Source organism: Molossus molossus, unplaced genomic scaffold (genome assembly GCF_014108415.1).
Source record: "Molossus molossus isolate mMolMol1 unplaced genomic scaffold, mMolMol1.p scaffold_m16_p_31, whole genome shotgun sequence".
NCBI classification, from domain to species: Eukaryota; Metazoa; Chordata; class Mammalia; order Chiroptera; family Molossidae; genus Molossus; species Molossus molossus.
In genome coordinates, this window is record NW_023425368.1 from 1,144,596 (window position 1) to 1,165,510 (window position 20,915).

At 62.6% G+C, this 20,915-nt stretch overlaps 1 protein-coding gene across 2 annotated transcripts in view; it reads left to right on the plus strand.

The window, feature by feature from the left end:
- SHANK2 (SH3 and multiple ankyrin repeat domains 2) overlaps positions 1 to 20,915 on the plus strand; it is a 306,758-nt gene that overhangs the window by 177,461 nt on the left and 108,382 nt on the right. For both annotated transcript variants that reach the window (XM_036281110.1, XM_036281111.1), the window contains 2 exons: positions 9,503 to 9,585; positions 11,043 to 11,167. In XM_036281110.1, coding sequence (XP_036137003.1) covers positions 9,503 to 9,585; positions 11,043 to 11,167 — 208 coding nt within the window. The remainder of the gene's footprint in view (positions 1 to 9,502; positions 9,586 to 11,042; positions 11,168 to 20,915) is intronic.

Below are 20,915 nucleotides of genomic sequence, written 5' to 3' on the forward strand. Positions count from 1 at the left end.
GCAGCCACAGACCAACGAATCGCCCTTTCAAGTGCGGTGGTGGATGAGGAAGTGAAGCAGAGGTCAGAACAGAGCCAGGGCCCAGAGAGCGTGTCCGGGCAGCAGGGAGGGCCCCTCTGTGGAAGTGCCCCTGGGGACCTGAAGTCCCGGAGCGGAGCGGCTTAGCAGGGACAGCACAGGCCGTGCAAAGGCACCGAGGAAGAGAGGAGGCTGGGACACGGAGAACTGGAGGAGACAGACAGGGCCCGGGTCAGATCATGAAGGGTCTCAGACACATGGGGAATTTGGATTATTTTTTTTTAATATGTTGTTATTGATGTGTTAGAGAGAGAGACAGAAACATGGCTGTGAGAGAGAAACATCGATTGGCTGCCTCCTGCACACCCCTCCCCGGGGATTGAGCCCGCAACCCAGCCATGTGCCCTGACTAGGAATCGAACCGGGACCTCAGTCCAGGGGACGACGCTCCATCCACTGAGCCTCACCAGCCGGGCAGGAATTTGGATTTTTATATCCAATTCTCATGGGAAGCCATTGGAGTATTTAAGCAGCATGATATAGAGAATGTACTATATTTTATTTGCAAAATAATGTAATTTTGTGCCCTGGCCGGGTGGCTCCATTAGTTGGAACATGATCCTGTACACCAAAAGGTTGCAGGTTCGATTCCCAGTCAGGGTACTGGGTACCTAGGTTGTGGGTTGGATGCCCGGTCGGGACACGTATGGGAGGCAACCGATGAGCGTTTCTCTCTCTCTCCTTCCTTTCTCTCTAAAATCGATAAAAACATATCCTCAGGTGAGGATTAGAAAAACAACAGTAAAATAAAATAGTACATTTTTATTATACAAGTCGGTGAGGATGTGGGTGCTGTGGTCCAGGCGCGGTGTTGGGGGGGGCGGGGGCGGGCCCCCCCCCCCGGGCAGGCCCCCCGCCTCTCGGTGCCCAGGGGCCCCTCCCCACAGGGCTGTGCTCGCTGCCCATCCTCACCCAAGCCCATTCGAGCGGCAGCTTCTCCACCCGAGTTACAGCCGTCTGGACAGGTAACAAGCCTGGTCGTGTTTGGGGAATGCTTTGGGGTGATTTATTACAAAATAACGAGACAGTTTTATTCCCAGCGCGTCTTGGCCCATTACGGCTTCTGTTGGGAGAGCCTCGAGCAGCCAGTCCTGTTCGGATGGGGAGGGGAGGGGAGGGGCGTGATGAACACTGGCGGGCGTTGTCATGACGGCCGCGCTGGGGGCCGACTCCAGGGGGCCGTGGCGCGTGGCTCCGTGGGGACCCAGCGTGGCGTGAACCGACGCTGCCTCCCCCTGGGGAGCACGGTGGGCTTCAGAACCGGGGCGGTGTCTTCTGCGTAGGAACCTCCCTTGTGCGTCATCCCCCTCGTGGCTCGTGGGCAGCTCCTCAGACTCTCAGACGCCGGGGTGGCCTGAGGCAGAGGGCTTCACTTAGCCTGGGAACTGGGCAGCCTCCTCTGGGACCCGGCAGAGGGCAAGAGGCAACCCCAGGAACCCGCCTGACCAGCGATGTGCCCAGAGACCCTGAGGCAGCAGCGAGTGACAGATGCCTGGGGAACCCCTCTGACCTGCTCCCGGCCGCCAGGCCGTCCCCAGGACAGGCTGGCGCTGTCGTCGCCGCCCGCGGAGCGGCCCTCTGTTCCGCTCAGCAGCCAGCGCTGCCGCGGTGCCCTGGGCCGCCTGCCCATGCCTGGCATCTCTGCCCGACGGAGCCACCTGTGGAGCCCCGGCACCCCTCAGTGGAGCGGGCGGGCTGTCCGTGTCGCCGCATATCCCTGGCGGCAGAGCCTGGATGTTTCTAGGACAGCCTGCCATGCCCCGTCTCGGAGCGCCCTCTTTCTAGCAGTGCCCCAGTTCCCGCCCCCACCCCGAGTCTCCAGAATGCCTTTACAGGGTGAGCGATTGGAGGAGGCTTCTCTGAGCTTCCCCTTCCTGCGCTGTGGAGGGCGGGGCCCCCACAGCCGCTCTGGGAAGGACGGGTCTCCCCATCTCTCTTACGGGGGTGCTCCCGGGGTCTCCCAGGCTCCAGCACCCCCTGAATCGCGGGCTCTGCTCCGAGCTCCAGGTCCCAGCAGCCTTTGCAGCCAGCCCCCTGCCCACAGCCCGTGTCCCTTTCTCCGGGCCGTAGCAAAGTGCCGTAGCAAACTCAGGTGGTTTGGGGAATTCTGCCTTTGGGCCCGTCTGCCTGTGACTTGCCGCACGTTCCCCCGTGGCCGCTGCGGCTTATCCGCCGTGGTCCGCACACCCGGTAGTGCTGAGGGAGAAGGCCCGACGTGCGGTGCGGGGGTTTTCACGGAGCGATGTTGGTGGAGACAGAGCTGATTTCAGGTGGCTCGACGCAGGCTGATGTCCGGGTCTCACGTACGCTCCTTGGTTTGGGAGCCGGTGGGTGTTATGTTCCTGATCGCAAACGTGTCTGTGGGTCCCCACACAGCTCTGAGGCTGTGGGGGGCTGGCTTGGCTTCTAGGGTTACTGAGGTAGCCCCACAGCCTCCCCGAACTGGGGAGCGTCCACGCATCCGGGTTCAGGCCCACGCTGGGTGCTTCGTGCCCCTCCTGCTGGCCCCTGGGCACAGCACCTTCCCCGTGTCTGTGCCTCGTCTCACCCCGACTCCTGCCGCGGGACCAGGCCGTCCTGGGCCCTGGGGAGGGAGGTCCCTCAGCGGTCGCCGACTCGCGTGTGAAGTGTTGGCTGGACACTTAGCTGCTGGGCCTGGTCTGGTGTGCAGGTCGGCCCTGGGGGCTCCAGGGGGGCCCAGCCTGGCGGAGAGGGGCGGGGGGAGGACAGAGCAGACAGGCGTTTCTCTGTCGTTACGGCCTTCCTGAGTGATTCCGGGGAAAGCTGGGCTGTTTCGGGCCTGACAGAAGCTGCCTCCCAGCCTCCTGCACCCCCGGACCTTGCCCAGGGTGTGGGGGCGCCTGACACCCTGGGTCCGTGCGGCCGCCCTCCTGCCTCTCCGGCGTCCTCAGAGCCTTCATCCATGTGGGGCCACCTCTGTCTGGAATGCTCTCCGCTCCCCGTGCCCTGTCCAGCCTCCTGACACGTTCGTTCCTCCTCACACATCAGTCCTCCTCCTCCAGGAAGTCCTCCGGCCTCCTCCTAGTTCTCACAGCGCCAGGTCCCGCACGCTCACGTGACTGTTGGATTCGGAGGGAAACTAGCAGGTCACCGCAGACGGGGTCTTCAAGCAACAGAAAAGGGTTCTCTCCGAGGGCGGGAGGACGGACGTCTGAGGTCAAGGCGTCGAGGGCCGGGCTCCCGCCGCAGGCCCTGGGGAGGCTCTCCCGGCCTCTGCCCGATCCTGGTGTTTGCCGGCGCTGCTGGGTGTTCCTGGGCGCGTGGCTGCGTGACGCCACCATCCGCCGCCGTCTTGATGTCTTCTCTCCGCGGCACCAGGACGCCCGTTCCCTCTGGCGAGGGCCAGTCCCCAGGCTGAGCTCAACCGGACCCGGAACTAACCACATCTGCAGAGACCCTGCTTCCAAGGACGGCCCAGCCCAGGTCCGCGGGGCAGGACCTGGACATACCTTTTGGGGGCCACCCTCCAACCCACTACACCTGGCCTCTCCCTAGGAGCCAGACGGGGCCTGGCTTGTTCCCTCCTGGGTGCCCGGTGCCCTGCAGCACCTGCACTCAGCAGGTGCCCAGGGAGGAGCGACGGCACGAATTCCACTCACTCCCGTGGCAGCTTCGCCTTGGCCCCAGGCGCGTCTGAGCTTGAATCCCGGACCAAATCCCCAGCCCCGCGCAGTGGGGAGCCCCAGGTGCGGCTCTCCGCTCCGCCCCACAGCCCGGTGCTCCCTGTCGGCGGTGGTCCTACCCCGGTGGGGCAGGACAGACAGCCATCCCGGGGCCCACGTGCTCACGTGTCGTGGCCGCCCCGGGCCTGGCTTCCTGTGGCTCCGCGTCCACACCTCCAGGACCAGCCTCGCTGCCAAGGCGGCTTGCTCAGTGACGGACAGACTGCGAAGGCCACCTGTCACTGCTGGCACCGCCACGTCTTGGACCAGGGGAGCACGGCCTTCCCCACAGACCCGTCGTGGGCCCCGCTGGGACGTGGGCCACAGATAGGAGCCACTGGCTGTCTGGCCTCCTGTGGTCTCGCGAGGCAGCCTCCAGGAGCGGCTGCAGCCTGGCCGGGGCGGGGCGGGGCACCCTCCTGTCCCGCTCCCGTGTGTTCAGGGAACGACTGGTTTGCAGGGAGCTGTTGCAGTGACACGGGGACCTGACGGTCTCTGCCGTGCGGCCCCCAGAACACATGGACGCCTGTCTCCCAGAGCCCCTGAGCTTCTCTGCGGATCGGCCTGCATTCCACAGCAGCCGTGGCCACGCCCTGGGACACGGGCCTGTGTGAGCACCTCCCACTCAGCAAGGCAGCCAGAGGCCCGTGCCCCGTGTGTGTGAGCAAAGAGGTGCCCATCACCGTCATAACCTGTGGCTCTGTGCGGCCGGGGTGAGCGGTGTCCCCTAGAACTGGCCCGCGTGTGACCCGCACGGCTGTGCTTGGCGGGGCCGGACACCCACCCCCGTGCCTTCTACAGCTCCTGCTGGGAAGCTACAGAGGAGGGAACATCGTGGGTACGTGAAGGTGCCCCGTTCGGAACACGCATTTGGAGAGAGCGTGGCTGGGTTACATCCCACCAAGAGAGACGCGGTGTCCCCGGGGGTTCCCTGAGGACGGGGGCATGTCGTGTGCCCCCGGGGAACCCTGCTCACAGGTCATGGTCCCTCTCGGAGGCCAGGGCAATGCTCAGAGCGACCCCGGAGGGAGAATGTGTGATGTTGCCCCTCGTAGGGAAGGTTTGGGGTGGAGGGCCCTCGAGTTAGCTGGGGGCGGGGGCGGGGGGGCGGCAGGCAGAGGGAGAAGGGCACACAAGCCAGTGAGTGGCACCGAGGCCTGGCGTTGGAGGAAGTGGGGCCATGATCTGCCGAGTTCAGACCATCTCGGGGAGTGAAGCGAGTCGGAGGAGACTCAGCAGGAAGGGCCGTGGCCATGGCCCAAGGCGGCAAGGCGGCGGTGCGGGTGCCACAGCCTGACCACGAGGGGTGGGCTGTTTGCTCACTGCCCCCCCCAGGACCAGGTGGTCTTGACTTCGGACTGCTCCCCAAGGTCAGCAGCGCGGGGACCCCGCTGATGCCGAAGTCGAGCCCGGGGAAGTCGGATTCCCCCGCGTTCGGGCCGCATCTGGAGAACTGATCCGCTGCTGTGAAGCCGCGGTGGCCGGGCTGACGTTAGGGGCCCCTGGTTCTCGGGGCTCCCCCACAGCTCCGGTGGCAGCAGCAGGAGCCTGCTCAGTGCCTCAGCTGCGACCCAGACGGCTTGGTGACTCGGCAGCCGGAGAAAGAGCCCGAGAGCTTCTCATCTGCAGGGAGGTTCTTCCCTGCGGCCAAGGTGTGCGATCCCCAGTCTGCCAGGGCGGGGGCGCCTGCAGGGGGTCCGTGCCGACAAGAGGCCATGCGAGCTCCTCTTCTAGGGGGCCGGCTCTTCGAGGTTCTCGTCGTTCTTCGTGGGTTGCTACGGAGATTACGTGTCCAGGCCACGGACTGCCTTTCCGCTTCGTCCCGGCTTCCTGGAGGCCACTTGTCTCAGGACCCGCCTCCTCTCCCTCCGGGTCCTCCTTGTGGGGCCCCTGCTTGGGTTCGGGCCGTGTCGCTGTGTCCCACAGACATCGCGGGCTGCATGGCGCTCCGTGGGTGTGTGGCACTCGTGGGCTGCGTGGCACTCCATGGATGCGCGGCACGCTCGGGCTGTGTGGTGCTCCGTGGGTGCGTGGCACTTGTGGGTGCGTGGCACTCCGTGGATGTGTGGCACTCGCGGGCTGCATTGGGGCTCTGTGGGCTGCGTGGCACTCCGTGGATGCGCGGCACGCGCGGGCTGTGTGGTGCTCCGTGGGTGCGTGGCACTTGTGGGTGCGTGGCACTCCGTGGATGTGTGGCACTCGCGGGCTGCATTGGGGCTCTGTGGGCTGCGTGGCACTCCGTGGCACTCCATGGATGCGCGGCACCCGCGGGCTGTGTGGGGCTCCGTGGGTGCGTGGCACTCGTGGTCTGTGTGGCGCTCTGTGGGTGCGTGGCACTTGTGGGTGCGTGGCACTCCGTGGGTGCATGGGCATCAGGTGATCTGCGAGATGCGGGCACTGCCGCTCAGGACCCCACATCTCCTGGGCATTCGGCACCAGGGGGACGCGGGGATGGCAGCAAGGGCGCACCCCTGTGTTGGATGCCTGCCCTCCGTGGGTTTTGGGCGACTCCGGGCTCACTTGGTCCTCAAAGTCCCTACCAGGCAGGTGTAAGAATATGCTCTGTGCAGGCGGGGAAACTGAGGCTCAGAGAAATGACGCCAGAGGTGGCTGAGCGGGATTCACACCAGGTCCGTCTGAACGGAAGCGGGGGGAGCGGGGGCTGTCAGACGCGGGGATCGGCAGGCAGGCAGCTGCAGGTCCTCCCAGGTAAACCGAGGCCTGGGAGTTCCCTGCGCAGGCAGGATGGGGCCCGCGGCTCAGGGGCACTCGGGAGTCAGTGAGCACGTCCTTCGGCGGCTGAGGACTCGCTGAGCGGGCCCCAGGAGCAAGCTCCATGTTGGCCGGGAGGGGCTGCACCTCCAAACCCCAGCCCTGCAGGCTGGTTGCTGGGAGCCTGGTTCTGAGGTCCGTTCATGAGCTCTTCCCGAGACCACGGCATGTCTGCTTAGACCCATTTCCCAGAGCCAGACCCAGGCTCCAGAGGTCAGCGTGACCTTGGGGTCAGAGCAGAGCTGGGATCTGAGTGGACGCCATCCCGCACCCACCAGGGCAGAACCCTGCCCCCTGCGGTCAGTAGGGAGGGACAACAATCACCCGGCCAGCCACACTGATCCCAACACGCCCCTATGACAGTGGACAGCTGGCAGGAAACTGTGGGTCCCCTGCAGGGCACCCCAAGCCTGAAACGGGTCCAGGGTTGGCCCATAGAACAGCCACGCCCCTGCTGCTCAGACAGGATCACCTCAGTGCTGGGCAGAGGCGGTGTGGGGGCATGTGTCCCGGGGGAACAGGGCTGGGACCCTCTGAGCAGGCACCCTATTCCGGGGCTCAGGGCTGCTGGTGGCCACTCACACCTGGGGTTCAGGAGCCAAAGGCCGTGGCTTCAGCGGCCCGGCACTTAGAGAGCCTTCCCCACAGGAGACGGGGCAGGAGTGGGCTGGGGGTTGTACCTGCCCATTGCAGAGCGAGCCGCGGGGCCGGGGTGGGCCTTCTTGTGAGAAGGTCAGAGAGGGTGGTGAGGGCAGTTCTGCCTGCGTTCTGTAGGGGAGGCTGTGGAGGGGCCCCCCTGACTGCTTGGTTCTGGCTGACCCCTCCCCCCACTGCTGTGGTCTGGCTGACCCCTCCCCCCACTGCTGTGGTCTGGCTGACCCCTCCCCCCACTGCTGTGGTCTGGCTGACCCCTCCCCCCTGACTGCTGTGGTCTGGCTGACCCCTCCCCCCACTGCTGTGGTCTGGCTGACCCCTCCCCCCACTGCTGTGGTCTGGCTGACCCCCTCCCCCCACTGCTGTGGTCTGGCTGACCCCTCCCCCCACTGCTGTGGTCTGGCTGACCCCCAGGGGCTGTGGTCTCTGATGGTTGCTATGGGAATGGCTCCCTGGGGCCCTCCCTCACCGCTGCACATCCACCCATCTGACCCCACCATGATCCCAAGCGGCCTGTGGTTTGCTCCAACACCTTGTAATCTAAGGGGAAACTGAGGTTTAAAGAGCCTGTCACTTCACTTCCTAGAAGTCGGGGCGGCCACGCGACCCTGCCCCTGGGCCCCGGGCCCCCGGCCGTGCTTCAGACCTGGTCTCGTGGGCTGTGGGGGCTGAGCCCCGGGCTCATGGTCATGCCCAGCCCCCAAAGCTGGGGCTCCCTGCCCTGAGCCCGCTGCCCGAGGCTGGAGGCGGAGCCCAGGGACGGAGCCCCCCTCCAGTGTTCAGACCACCCTGGGCCTGGATCGCATGACCTAGCCGGGGTCACAGTGTGTGTCCTCGCTGTGCTGGCCCTTCCCTGGAAGACAGGGTCAGCCTGGCGAGTTCTGTCCCCTTGCACAGTCGCCTGATGCAGGGGCGGGGGCTCCGGAGTGGTCAGGACACGTGTGTGTTCTCAGCCCTGTCCCCCAACCTCCCTGAAGGCGCCCGCTCTCCCCTGCTGCCAGTCAGCTGGCCCCAGGACCCCTGCCCCCCCTCCAGGGACCACCTGTCTGGCTGCGCTGCCCCCAGGGGGCTGCTCCCTGGGGCCATGTGCTCCCGGGCAGACCGCGTGCTGGGCAGTGCTGACCTTCAGTTGTCTGGGACCCAAGAGCATGCTGCTCTCTGCTCCCCAGTTACCCCTCCGAGATGGGGGCCTCCTGCGCTCTTGCTGGCCCACCTCAGCCTTTCTGCCAGGGCCCCCCCTCCAGCGGGTCCTCTCTCCTGACACCCCGTCCTCCCCCGCCTGCCTCTTAGGACCCTGGAGAAAGCCTCCCCCCTGCCCGTCCCCTCCACAGCCCTCCTGCTCCCGCCGACGCTGACGGGGCGGCAGCAGAGTCCTAGAGGGAGGCAGCCCCCCAGGCAGGGGAGGCCCCGGTGTAGCCCGGGTCCTGCAGCCAACCTGCCCGGAAGCCCATGCCTGCCCCGCAGCCTGTGCCTTGGGGTGGGCACCGCGGCAAAGCGCCTTCCTGCGCCCGGAGCCTTTGGCAGCCGCGTGAAAGTTGTACCTTTGGGTTCTTTCCTTTAAGAAGGATGCTGTGCCGGGAGGCGGGCGGGCGTGGGGCTTCATTTTGTCTGTCAGCGGGGAGCCCCCTTCTCCGGGCCCCAAAACTCATCGTCCCCAGAGGAGGCCCTGTGGTCAGTGGCCGGCTGTCACAGGAGCAGCCCCCGCCCGCCGAGCGCGGAGCAGCGCCGGCCGCCCCCTCCGGCAGCCTGCGGCTTCTCCGCACGGGTGACGCGGTTGACTGTGGGGGCACCACGTTGCCGTGGACGGAGAGGGAGGGGTCGCTGCGTCTCTCCGTGCGGCTCACGCAGGGAGCAAATAGAATTGGATTTTTTTTAAAACCCCTTCAAGAAGAAGGAGAGAGGAAAAAAAAAAAACAACAAAAAAAACTGCTGCCTCATAACTCGTCCGGCTGATTTGGTTTGCTCCCGGGAAGACGCCTCCGGCCGGCGCACTGTGACGCTCGCTCCTCCAGGCTACTTTCCGTCCGCGCCCGGCCGCCAGAGCCCCTCTCGCCCGCGGCCGCCCGACCATGCTGGCTGCCGCTCTGCCCGTGCCCGGCCCCCCCTCCCAGCCCGCCGAGCCGCCCGCCCATCCCGTCCGCCTGCCCCCAGCTGCCTGGCTCCTCCCGCGCCCTGCGCTGCCTAGCTCCCTCCATGCTGCCTGGGTCTGAGCTGGGTGGTTAATTGGCTATGATGATGAGCGTCCCCGGCGGAGGAGCAGCCACGGTGATGACGGGTCACAATAATGGTCGCTGTCCTCGGAATTCTCTCTACAGTGACTGCATCATCGAGGAGAAGACCGTGGTGCTGCACAAGAAGGACAATGAGGGATTTGGGTTTGTCCTGCGAGGGGCCAAAGGTAAGAGCCGCTCCCTCCCGGCCGCCTTCCCGTGTGTGTGTGTGTGCGTGTGCGTGTGTGTGCACACGCCTGCATGAAAGACATTCCCAGCTCAGAAAGAAGCCCTTCTCCCGGGGGCCCTTGGTTGCTAGACAACCGTGTTCTCTTCCACGCTGCCTTACTCAGAAAACACTGGAGCTTCCTTCAGGAATATTTTTAATTTTCCGAACAGTGTCAGTCCGCCCGAGCTCGCTCTCCCTCCCCCCACCCTTTTGTAAAACCACAGTCCGATGTGTGTGTGGTGGCTGGGTTCGGAGCCCCCGGGGTCGGGCCCCCAGAAGGACGGGGCGCTGAGTTCCGGGATCCGGAAACCGCCCCGTGCGGGAGCGGGTGGCCGTGCGTCGGCCCCTAAGGTGACTTTGCTGAGGAAATGTGGCAAGGTGGTCCCCTCTGCCGCGGCCCGAGCCGGCAGCACCCACGTCACGTGGCCTGGGGTGGGGGGCTCCGGGGCTGCATGCCACGGCGGGGCACCCACCGCCGGCCCCTGACGTGGGGGCTTCCCTTCGGAAAGAAAACAAAATGGCACCGCCTCCCCGCGAGAGGAGACATCTGTCCGCCGCGTGTGTGGGTTAGCCACGTGCAGGCTCCTCCAAGCCTCTGCTGAGCTGGGGGCCCACACCTGGACGAGGGGAGGCCTCACCCCGGGTGGCAACCTGCCTGCCTGGGCTCTGCCTGCCCTGACGGCATCTGCCCAGAGAGAGAAGGAAAAGACAACTGTCCCCATGTGTGTCCACGACCCTCTGTGTGGTCATCTGTCCCCTCCCCTCCAGGGCCATCTTCTTCCCACCCCCACCCCGGCCGCTCAGGACACCCCAGGAAAGTCCATCTCTTGCCCTAGAATTGCCCCGGGCAGCTGTGCAGGGCCCAGAAGCCCGGGCTGGCTGGGGGCCCGGCCCTCGGGTGGCCGCTGGCCGCAGAGTGGTCCCCGAGACCAGCCGGGCAGAGTTCACAGTGCAGCCTCCCCCCAGGTCAGAGCTGTGTTCCCCCCGAGCTCTGAGCCGGAGTCCCTGGCCGCGGGCTACGCAGACGTAGACTTGGCAAGTGGATCACTGTGGCTTCTATAGCTCCGTGTGGTTATGGGGGAACTTTTCCATTTTTAGAACTGAAAATGTTTAGTCACCGGTGTTTTTAGAGAGAATGACAGGCGTGTACATATAGACACACACAGCGGAGTGCACCAGCCCGCGTTCTCAGCGGAGGCCAGGCCGTGTGACGCGGTTCCAGGGCGCACTGGCTTCCGTGCTTGAGCTGGTCTGACCCGTGACTGTGAGGGGCGAACCCTTCCCAGGGAGGGGTTGGCCTGGACCACCCAGTTCCAGCAGGAGACCACGGGTCTTTCTCAGGGTCCTGCGGGGGCCGGGCACCGACGTGGAGACGTCTGCCAGGCTGGGAATGACCTGTCTGTCCTTCCTTCCCAGCGGATACGCCCATCGAGGAGTTCACCCCAACGCCGGCCTTCCCGGCCCTGCAGTACCTGGAGTCGGTGGATGAAGGCGGGGTGGCCTGGCAAGCCGGACTGAGGACCGGGGACTTCTTGATCGAGGTAGGGACACAGGTGTTCGTATCTTTCTGCTTGGGGAGAACGCCGACTCTCTGACCGGTGGGGTCTGTGGTCTTGACAGCATGGCCACGGGACCCGAGCGGGGCTACTCGTGGACGCTGGCGTGGACGCGTGCGTGGTTATTTCCACCCACTGTGGATTCCATTTCTCATAGACTCGCGTGTTTGGCTTGTCTTTGAGGCTGTGGCTACACCTCTCTGGAGGTCGACGGGTGTATGGAACCCGTCCAGTGGTCTTGAAGTAGCCGGGAGACAAGTGTGCCCACCATGATGTCTGGCACACGCACACCTACAGTGGTTTCACGGCGACCGTATGAATAGAGGGGCCGTCGCCCATTCTTGTGCCATAAGAGCAGGTGGAAGGAGCAGGGTGGCGGCCCTGGCTTGCATGAGGCCTGTGACGGTGGTGGCCAAGCGTTGGTGGGTTGGCCCGGCCAGTGTGGCTCAGTGGACTGAGCGTCATCCCCTGGACTGAGAGGTCCTGGTTTGATTCCCGGTCAGGGCACATGCCCGGGTTGTGGGCTCGATCCCCAGTAGGGGGCGTGCAGGAGGCAGCCGATGGATGTTTCTCTCTCACATCGATGTTTCTCTCTCTCCAACAAATCAATAAAAACGTATTAAAACATGAAATGAAAGTGGGTGGTTTGTGAGCTGCAGTAGCTGGCCTGTGGACAGGGGGTAGCCTTCAGAGAAGAAGGGGCGTGGGCAGGAGGGGCGTCGGAAGGGGATGCACAGACCGGGAACCGCAGCTCAGGTGCTTTGGAACCGGCCCGTGCTCGTGGGTGGAGGAGGGGCTCTTCACGGAAAGAACCCACGGGGCGCAGGCCCCGAGCTCCGGAAGCTTAGCCCGGTGGCCACGTGGGGGTGTTGGGGGCCCAGGCCGGCAGCACATCTCAGCTCCCGGCCCTGTGCGGGTTGAGGTGTTACTTTCAATCTGGTTGTGCAAACGGATGTGTTACTCCTCGGAACTATTAGGAACACAAGAATGTGTTGTCCTCGGAAGAATTATTTTAGGCGGTTGGATACGTGCCCGTGACCCCTGCTGGAGTTCACGTTCCTGGAAGAATATTTCTCCATGCTGACCCTGAGCCCTGTCGCATCTGGATTGGAAACCCGCGTGCAGGGGGACGGGGTGGGTGCGTGGTATCCAGGAGCCCCACGTGGTCCCGCCACTGGGCCGGCCAGACACTCGCGTGCCCGGCTCCGGCGGCGGCTCAGGCGGCGGCGAGGTGGTCGCTTGAAGCCATCGCTCCGTGTTGTACCTGAGCTGCCACGGGCCTTTCGCGCTGTGATGTTGCTCAGCTCCCAGAGTTTCTCACGACAGAGCGGCAGAAACCCAGAGGACAGACGCCACTGGACAGGGAGCCAGGTGCCGCGGGGAAGGAGCTTTAACTTATCCCAGGCACCTTGCGTGGGTCGCCTTTTATTTGCTGAAAGCTGTAGTTAAATGATGATTGACCAATCAGAGCCGGGCTGGGGTGAAGAACGCGGTCCTCCGGGCTCTTGTCCGTGGAAACGGCGGGTGTGTGTCCCGGGTGATGCAGGCTACAGGCAGCCCTGCCGTTTCACGGGGTAACAATCGATGACCTCGTGAAAATGCAGACATGCTGGGTTGAATCATTTTCTGTGGGATGCAGTTGTGATGTAAGTCTCCTTCGTGTGTGTGCACGCGTGCCTGTGTGTGTGTGTGTGTGCATGCGCGCCTGTGTGTGAGGGGGGGCGGGGGCCCCAGCAGGTTCACAGAGCTGTTGCTGGTTTTAAATAATTAATGAGGACCGCAGATGCAAGCACGTCCCCTGTTGTTAGGCTCCACGGATGGTTTCCTTAATAAACTAGTCAATAAGGGAAGTGTGGGGCCACCTCAGGGAGAGCCTGCCCCCGGCGCTGGCCTGGGGAAGCAGAGCTGCCCGGGATTGGCAGACGCGGCCATGCCACCCGGTCGGTCAGATCGGAGCCCCTGTGGAAACTGGGCATTAGGAGTTACTACAGCCCTGGCCGGTGTGGCTCAGCGGTTAGAGCGTCCGCCTGCGGTCGGGAGAGACCCGGGTTCGGTTCCCGCTAAGGGCATGTACCTCGGTTGCAGTTTGTCCCTGGCCCTGGTTGGTTGTGCGGGTGGCGGCCACTCGATGTGTCCCTTTCACATCGATGTTTCTCTCTCTTCCTCTCACTCCTTCCTGCTCTATCTGAGTGAAAAATGGAAAAATGTCCTCGGGTGAGGATTAAAAAAAAAGAGTTACTACAGTCCTGGCCGGTGTGGCTCAGAGGTTAGAGCGTCCGCCTGCGGTCGGGAGAGACCCGGGTTCGGTTCCCGCTAAGGGCACGTCTCTCGGCTGTGGGTTCATCCTGAAGTGTGTCTCTCACATCGATGTTTCTCCCTCTCCTCCTCCCTCCCTCCCACTCTGGCTAAAAGAAATCAATGGAAAAATATCCTCAGGGGAGGGTTTAAAAAACAAAAGCTTCTACAGCCTTGGTACAGCCCTGGCCAGCGTGGCTCGGGTGGTTGGAGCGTCGTCCCCTGCACCGCAGGGCCGCGGGTTCAATTCCCAGTCGGGGCACATGCCCAGGTGTCAGGTTTGATCCCCCGTCAGGGCACATACATGAAGCAACCAGTTGATGATTGCGTCTCACATTGATGTTTCTCTCCCTCTCCCTCTCCCTCTCCCTCTCTCAAATCAGTGAAAACATCTCCTCGGGCAAGGATAAAAGTCACGTCCCCACACTTCTGCCAAAGCCCCTCGTACGCTGTCGTCTTTCCCTGGGCTCCACGGTGCTGGCGGTCGGACCTGGCTTCTCGTCCCGGGTGACCTCTGAGTCCCAGGGTCCCGGGAATGCCTGACCCAAGGCATCAAGGCCCTGTTGGTTTTGTGACCTCACAAAGACTCGAAGGAGGGTTGGCCCCCCACAGCACAGCGGGGCGGGGGCGGGACCCCCGGAGCCCAGCTCCTCCCTGGTGGGGCTCAGACACTCTCCTTTGGGGGCACGAGGATTAAAAAGACAAACTTCACGGAGCTGTCTTCCTGGGGCCCGCGTCCCCCGCTGCAGTGCTACTTACAGACAGTAGCTGCGTTTTTTCCAACAGACGACTGTTTGTTTTATTGAAAAGCTTCAAGCGTGTAGGGCTTGTTTTCAGTGGATTCACGGGTCTCGGTGAGTCTTTGTTTTGGCACAAAGCCGTCCCTGGTGTCGAGGGGCTTCTGAGCTCGGCTGCTGCGCGGGGTCCCCAGTGCGGCCCCTCGGTCTGCTCTCGAAAGGAACCGTGTGTGAGCCCCACAGGCACTTTCTCTTTAAAAGCGGGCGCTGGGGTTTGACCTTGGGGACCAAGGGGCCACTTGGGACGACTCCCGAGTCTTCAGCGTCTACGGAACGTCCTTGCTCCTCCTTGGACGTCATCGGAGGCCTGGCCCTGTCCCGTGCCCGCTCGGCCCCGCCACGGAGGGTCCCGCTGTGTGCACCTCGCTCAGCTGCTGACGTCTGGGTGTGCGCCTGTCCTGCCCGGGGCCCCGGGAGCGGTTTGTTGTCTCGGTGTTGCCATCGTTTCCTGGCCATCGTCCCCTCACCCGCCGCCCGGAAGCAGAAGCCTCAGACCGGGAACTGCGAGGAAGGCACGTGGTCGTCCCCGAGGTGGACAGCTGGGCGCCCGTGGAGGGTCCTTCAAGCGCGGCCGCCTCCTAGATTGAGTGTTCGCTGCGTCCGATCAGCTCAGTGTGTCATCCCCTGGACGGCGGACCCGGGGTGTCCCCGAGAGATTCGGGAGTGGAGCCAAGTGCCTCGGTGGGGACACGCAGGGGGGAGCGGTGCCCAGGGGACAGGGACGGCCCAGGGAGAGGGGCAGGCGGCCCAGGCAGGGCAGATGTTCCTGTCCATCCCGGTCAAGCAGAAGGCCGGGGCCTCCACTGGCCAGGAGTGACGAGGGCCCGCATCCCCCGGTCACGACAGGAAACGCAGGTCCGACCGGCTTAGTGTCAGGAGCTAACCAGCGAGACTCCTGCTCTTGCCCTGAGATTCTCGTGTTCAGTCTCCTCGCCGCCAGGAGCCGGGCAAGCAGGTCACTAGAGTGAGTCGTAGGGAGGACGTAGGGGTGATGGCGACAGCTTTGCCCGGAGCCAATGGGAGACATGGAGGTCGGAGTGTCGTCTTGGCATTTGTTGGGGACTCACCACGTTGGTGGCCCATCGGCCTGGCTGGGCGTCAGAGCCCCGTGGGCCCTTCAGCAGCCAGGGACCTGGCGGCCAGGCACACCCACAGGCTCGGACCCACGAGGCAGGAGCGGGGGGAGCGGGGCTCGTCGATGCCCTGGGACACCGCCAGGGTCTCTGAAGGGCAGGCAAGATGGAGACGGAGCCCTGGCTGGTGTTGCTCAGTGGTTAGAGCATCGGCCTGCACACCAGAAGGTCTCGGGTTCGATTCCCGGGCAACGGCACGTACCTGGGTTGCAGGTTTGATCCCTGGCTCGGGTCGGGGTCACGCAGGAGGCAACCGATCGAAGTGCCTGTTACATGGCTGTTTCTCTCTCTCTCTCCCGCTCCCTCCCTCCTTCCCTTCCGCTCTCTCTAAACGTCCGTGGAAAATGCCCTGTGGTGAGGACTCAGGACGGCAGCAGCCGCAGAAGGTGGTGACGTTGGTCCCTGAACGGCGTCACGTGGCTTCTGACTGCAGCTGCAGTGGGTGCTCGTTAGATCTTGTCCTGAGACCAGGGTGGCCTTTCGCCCACAGGCTCCCCATTGGGAAACTAAGTTTTGTTTCTTGCCAAACTTTTGTTTACTTTCAAGAGTAAAGCACCCTTCATTTCAAGAGTCGCTCGTAATACAACCGAAGGGTCGCCCTCCGGAGGGCAGCTCGCGGTGCGGGACCAACACGACCCGTGTCCTTCCCGACGGGACTCGAGGTGGGCGTGCCAGGCACCGCTCTGCCCTGCCCGGCCCTCACAATCGTCCTGTCCACTGGGACCTGTTCTTCCCCCCACTGCGCGGACGAGGAGACCGAGGGGCAGGCAGGTGAGTGCCCGCGGGTTGGCAGCAGATGGCAGAGAAGCCGGGGTCCCCACCCAGCCTCACGACACCCCGGGTGGAGGTTCTGGTGGGCTTGGCGGATAAAACGGGCAAAGCCTGAGAATGAAAACAAACTATGAGCTGCCAGTTCTTATTTTCAAATCAGCAAACGCTTCCTCCTTCCTTCCCGTCCCCGTCGCTGGTGACAGCAGTCACGGTTGCATGCGCAGGAATACACCTCCATAAACTTTTTAGAAATCCAGGTGCCAGTACGTCCCAAGGACCGTCACGCTGAGCCAGGGACGTTGGACGTTACAACTAGGAGTCCCCAAGTAGGGAATGAGCTAAAAAAACAGGCAGAGCCCCAGCCGGTTTGGCTCAGCGGTTAGAGCGTCAGCCTGGGGATCGAAGAGTCTCGGGGTCCATTCCGGTCAAGGGCACGAACCTCGGTTGTGGTTCGTCCCCGGCCCTGCTGGGGTTGTGCAGGAGGCAGCCAGTCAATGTGGCTCTGTCACATCCATGTTTCTCTCCGTCTCTCTCTCCCTTTATCACACTCTATCTGATAATGAGTAGAAAAATATTCTCAGGTGAGGAATAAAAAGAAAAAGCCAGCAGAGCCCTGGCCGGTTTGGTTCAGCGGTTAGAGCGTCAGCCTGCGGTCCAGAGAGACCCGGGTTCGGTTCCCGCTAAGGGCACGTACCTCGGTTGCAGTTTGTCCCCGGCCCTGGTTGGTCGTGCGGGTGGCAGCCACTCGACGTGTCCCTTCACGTCGATGTTTCTCTCTCTCTCTCTTCCTCTCTCTCCCTCTCATTCTATCTGAACAAAAAATGGAAAAATGTCTTCAGGTGAGGATTAAAAAAAAAAAAAGCCAGCAGAGAGCTCAGTGTCACCGAAAAGTAAGGGGTTGGGGCCGGCAGCAGGCAGATGGCTGAGGGTCATTGCACACTTGTTATGGATTCAGACGGAAGCACCAACACTGCGCGCGCACAGAGCCGTCAATGCCAAAGGGAAGTGGTTACTTCACACCAGGTGCAGAGGGCGGGGCCAGCTACCTGCACAATACCCTCTAGTTATACCAGCTCCCCCAACGGGCACGGGGGAAGGAAGGGAAATACTAACCCCTCGGTGACGGGATGAGGTGGGATGATGTTCTCTTTTTGCAGACTTGGCTCTGTTTGTCGGATTGTCTCGAATGACAGTGTTAATGTTTTTGGCAGGTATTAATTTCATAAGTGGAAAATGATTCCTCACAAGAAGGCTGGGGGTGAGGGGCGGCTCAGCCTCCAAGGCCGGGGCGCTGCTGTTGGCGTTCGGAGCACTTTCGGGGTGTTAGTCCTTTTCCTGGGGCCGCCACCGCCCAGCCCGCGTCAGGGCCAGGGGCTCCTCGGGTCCGGGTGATTGTTTTCTGAGCCCCGAAGCGGCCTGTGTCATTCTGGCGTAATTTCCCCGAACGGGTTTTCCCTTGCAATTAACGCGGGCAGCTCTGCCCTCCCTACTGGAAGGGGTGCTCGAGTTTGCTAATCACTCTCCCTCGGTGGAGTTCACGCGCCGGAGCTGCGTGGTCTCGGCCACGCTGAATGAGGACGAGGAGAGGGTGCCCGGGGCTTTCCCCGCAGACCGTGCGAGCACCTTATGAAAACCTTGCTTAGACCGCTGCTGGAGAACAGGTTTGGAAAGCGTAGCAGGGGCTCCCGGGCCCGTCTCCCTAAACCCTTCCGTTCAACCTGGCCGGGGCCGTGAGCCCTCTTCCGACCCGGTGGAGATCAGCCCGCCTCCCCCAGCTTCGAAACGAAATGTCGCGCGGAAGGGAGGAACCCCAGGTCACCCCTGATCATCCCTGAGCACCTTAGGAATCCGCACGGGCGTCCGGGGTCTCTGTGTCCCCGTCGCGTAAACAGGGCGGCGTTGAGAATTAAGTCACACGAGATGAATTGTGGGCATCCAAGCTCTGGGCACACAGCTGTTCGCCTTGGTCTTAGGAGAAGGCGGAGGGCCAGTGGTGCCGGGCGGAGAGTTGGCACCTCATCCACATTTGTTTTTGGCCGTCACCTGGTTCTCCCTCCTCATCAGTGACACCGGACCCTGAAGACAGAGAAAGCCAATGACCATGAGTTGAACCAACGCGGGTCCTGTCGTGTTGTAACAGTGGCAGGTGGTTGCTGCCACTGTCATTTCAACTGTGGAGCACAGGGCATCCCCCCCACGGGCCGAGCACACGCACGTGGGCACTTCAGCCTGCGGTGCCTTTGCTGCTTCGGCCCTCGTGGGCGGGGCACCAGCGACGCAGGCCCCACCCGGCCCGGTTCCCTGGGAGGGGAGCCTCGGGTCTGGCTCAGGCCCCGCGCTGGGCACTCACTTTCTTGCTCAATTACCATTTGGCATGCATCTGGCTTCTAGGTAATCTTGGAATTTCTCTGCGTGATTTCCATTTGCCCTCTAGCGACAAATCCCAGGGCTGGGGCCAAACCCTCCTGTGGTTTGCACAGAGGCAGCTCGGGTGGGGCCGGTCATCCAGCCACACAGCTCACACGCCCCCAGCTTGCCTTTCAGGGTATCATCAGAGGCGTGGACACATGTCCTGCTGGTGGCCCACGTGGCCAGAGAGCTCCGGCCACTCCCTCTCCCTAGAAATTTTTAATGTTTTATTTGCCTCATTTAAAATAGGTGTTTCAGCCCTGGCCGGTTTGGCTCAGCGCTTAGAGCATCGGCCTGCGGTCCAGAGAGAGCCGGGTTCGGTTCCCGCTAAGGGCATGTACCTCGGTTGCAGTTTGTCCCCGGCCCTGGTTGGGTCGTGCGGGTGGCGGCCACTCGATGTGTCCCTTTCACGTCAATGTTTCTCTCTCTCTCTCTCTCTCTTCCTGTCTCTTCCTCCTGCTCTGTCTGAACAAAAAGTGGGAAAATGTCCTCGGGTGAGGATAAAAAAATAAGTAAAATAGGTATTTCATTCGGTAGCTCAGTTAAAGGCCCCACGCCAGCTGATGTCAGCTGGACGTGAGGATGGCCTGCCGATCCTCGACCTTGAGCCACGCTGATACTTTGGTTGTCACGCTTGCTGGTTTCACGTCCCAGACAGCAGGGCCCAGCGGCCAGGCGGGGCCCCACCGCCTGTGGGCTGTTTCCGTTCGGCAGCTGTGTGGCCCCTCACCAGGCTGGTCCGGGGCCCCTGGTCAGCTTCCCACTCCAGCTCCCCTGCATCTGGGTCAGTGCATGAGGAGATGCTGTGGCCATCCTGACCTGCCTCTCTGTCTCCCTGCCCAGCCTTTGCTGAGGTCAAAGCGTCCACCCAGATTCTCAGCGATGGTTGAGAAACATCTCCTTTAGTAGCAGAGGAAAGTCAGCACAGAGGGGCCTGCTGTTTCCTTGTTTGCTTCGGATAATGCAGGTGCTCAGGGCAAATGCTGTCCTCCTAGCCTGCGCTCGCCAAGGCTCGAAAGAGGCCACTGCTCTGCGGGAGCCCCTGGAGCTGGGAGGCTGGGCCCCTTACCTGCACGTAGCCGTAACCCCTCCTGACCCAGGGAATGGTTCGCTTTGTCCTCCACGTTGGCTGGGAACAGGTGGTCCAGGCTGAGGAGCAGCCCAGAATCCTGCTGAGAAGGTGGATGCAGGCGGCTCGGCTCTTGCAAATCTGAAGTCTTGGCTCGTTCATTTTGGGGTTCTAATTTGAGGCATCAGTGATTTCAATTTCAGGCTGAAAAAAAGATTCAGAATCACTTCAGGGGACCGTGGATGCTGTGCTCGAGGCTGCTCAGTGGGGCTGGCAGATGGCAGGGCACTGGACTGGATAGAGATGGAGAGGAACCCCAGTCAAGGGCGCAGGCTGTGCAATGTGACCTGGGTTTGAATCCAGGCTCTGCCGCTTCTTAATTATGTGAGCTTGGGGAAACCCCTCATCTCTTGGCCTCAGTTTCTTAAACTGTAAATAAGAATGTGTGTGAAGCAGGTAACACGGTCCCTGGCAGAGGGAACTCTCAACAACTCGTGGCAACGATGCACCTCACGTGTGCAGCGTCATTCATTCATGTCTGACGCTTACCCGGGGCTGGGCTGGTGTGTGCTGTGGGGAGGAAAACACAGCAAAACGTGAATCAGACAGGTTCTTGGGGGACTCACAGTACGGAAGGGGAGCAAAAGGCAGGACGTGGTGAAGGCCCCAAGACAAATCAGGAAAAGGGCTTCATGAAGGAAGACGGTGTTTGATGAGTAGAATAAGTCGAGTATCTATGGACAGAGCTGAGGAGGGAGGCCGGCCTCCAGGGAAAGCGTAGCGGGTCAGGAATGTTACAGGTGGATTTCGGAGTGATCAGAGGTGGTGGATCTGGGGGTGACTGGGCCTGCAATGTCCGTTTCAATAGATGCAACCTTGCCTGGCTGGTCAGTAGCCGAGAGCAATCAGTAACAGGGAGGCTGTGGCGGCGGGACCTCTCCAGGGTGCTGATCTCTCTGGGCGTCTGGGTCTGTCCGTGGTGCTGAATCTGGCTCCGTGTGGAGCTCCCCGCGGTGCTGACTGCAGGGTTCTGTGTGGTGCTCACTCTCTGCAGAGGTCTGGACCTCTCTAGGGTGCTGCACCCGAGAGCTGGGAGATGGGGCCTCCCCTGGGAGCAGGCACCTGGTGTGAGACCACAGCACTTTTTCTCCCCTGTTGCCCTCACTTTCCATCCCTGTGTCTTTGGCCGTCCTGGGCACAAGCAGCTTACTATTCGGTGGGTGTGTTTGTCTGCTTGGTGTAGACAGCTCTTCCCTAAA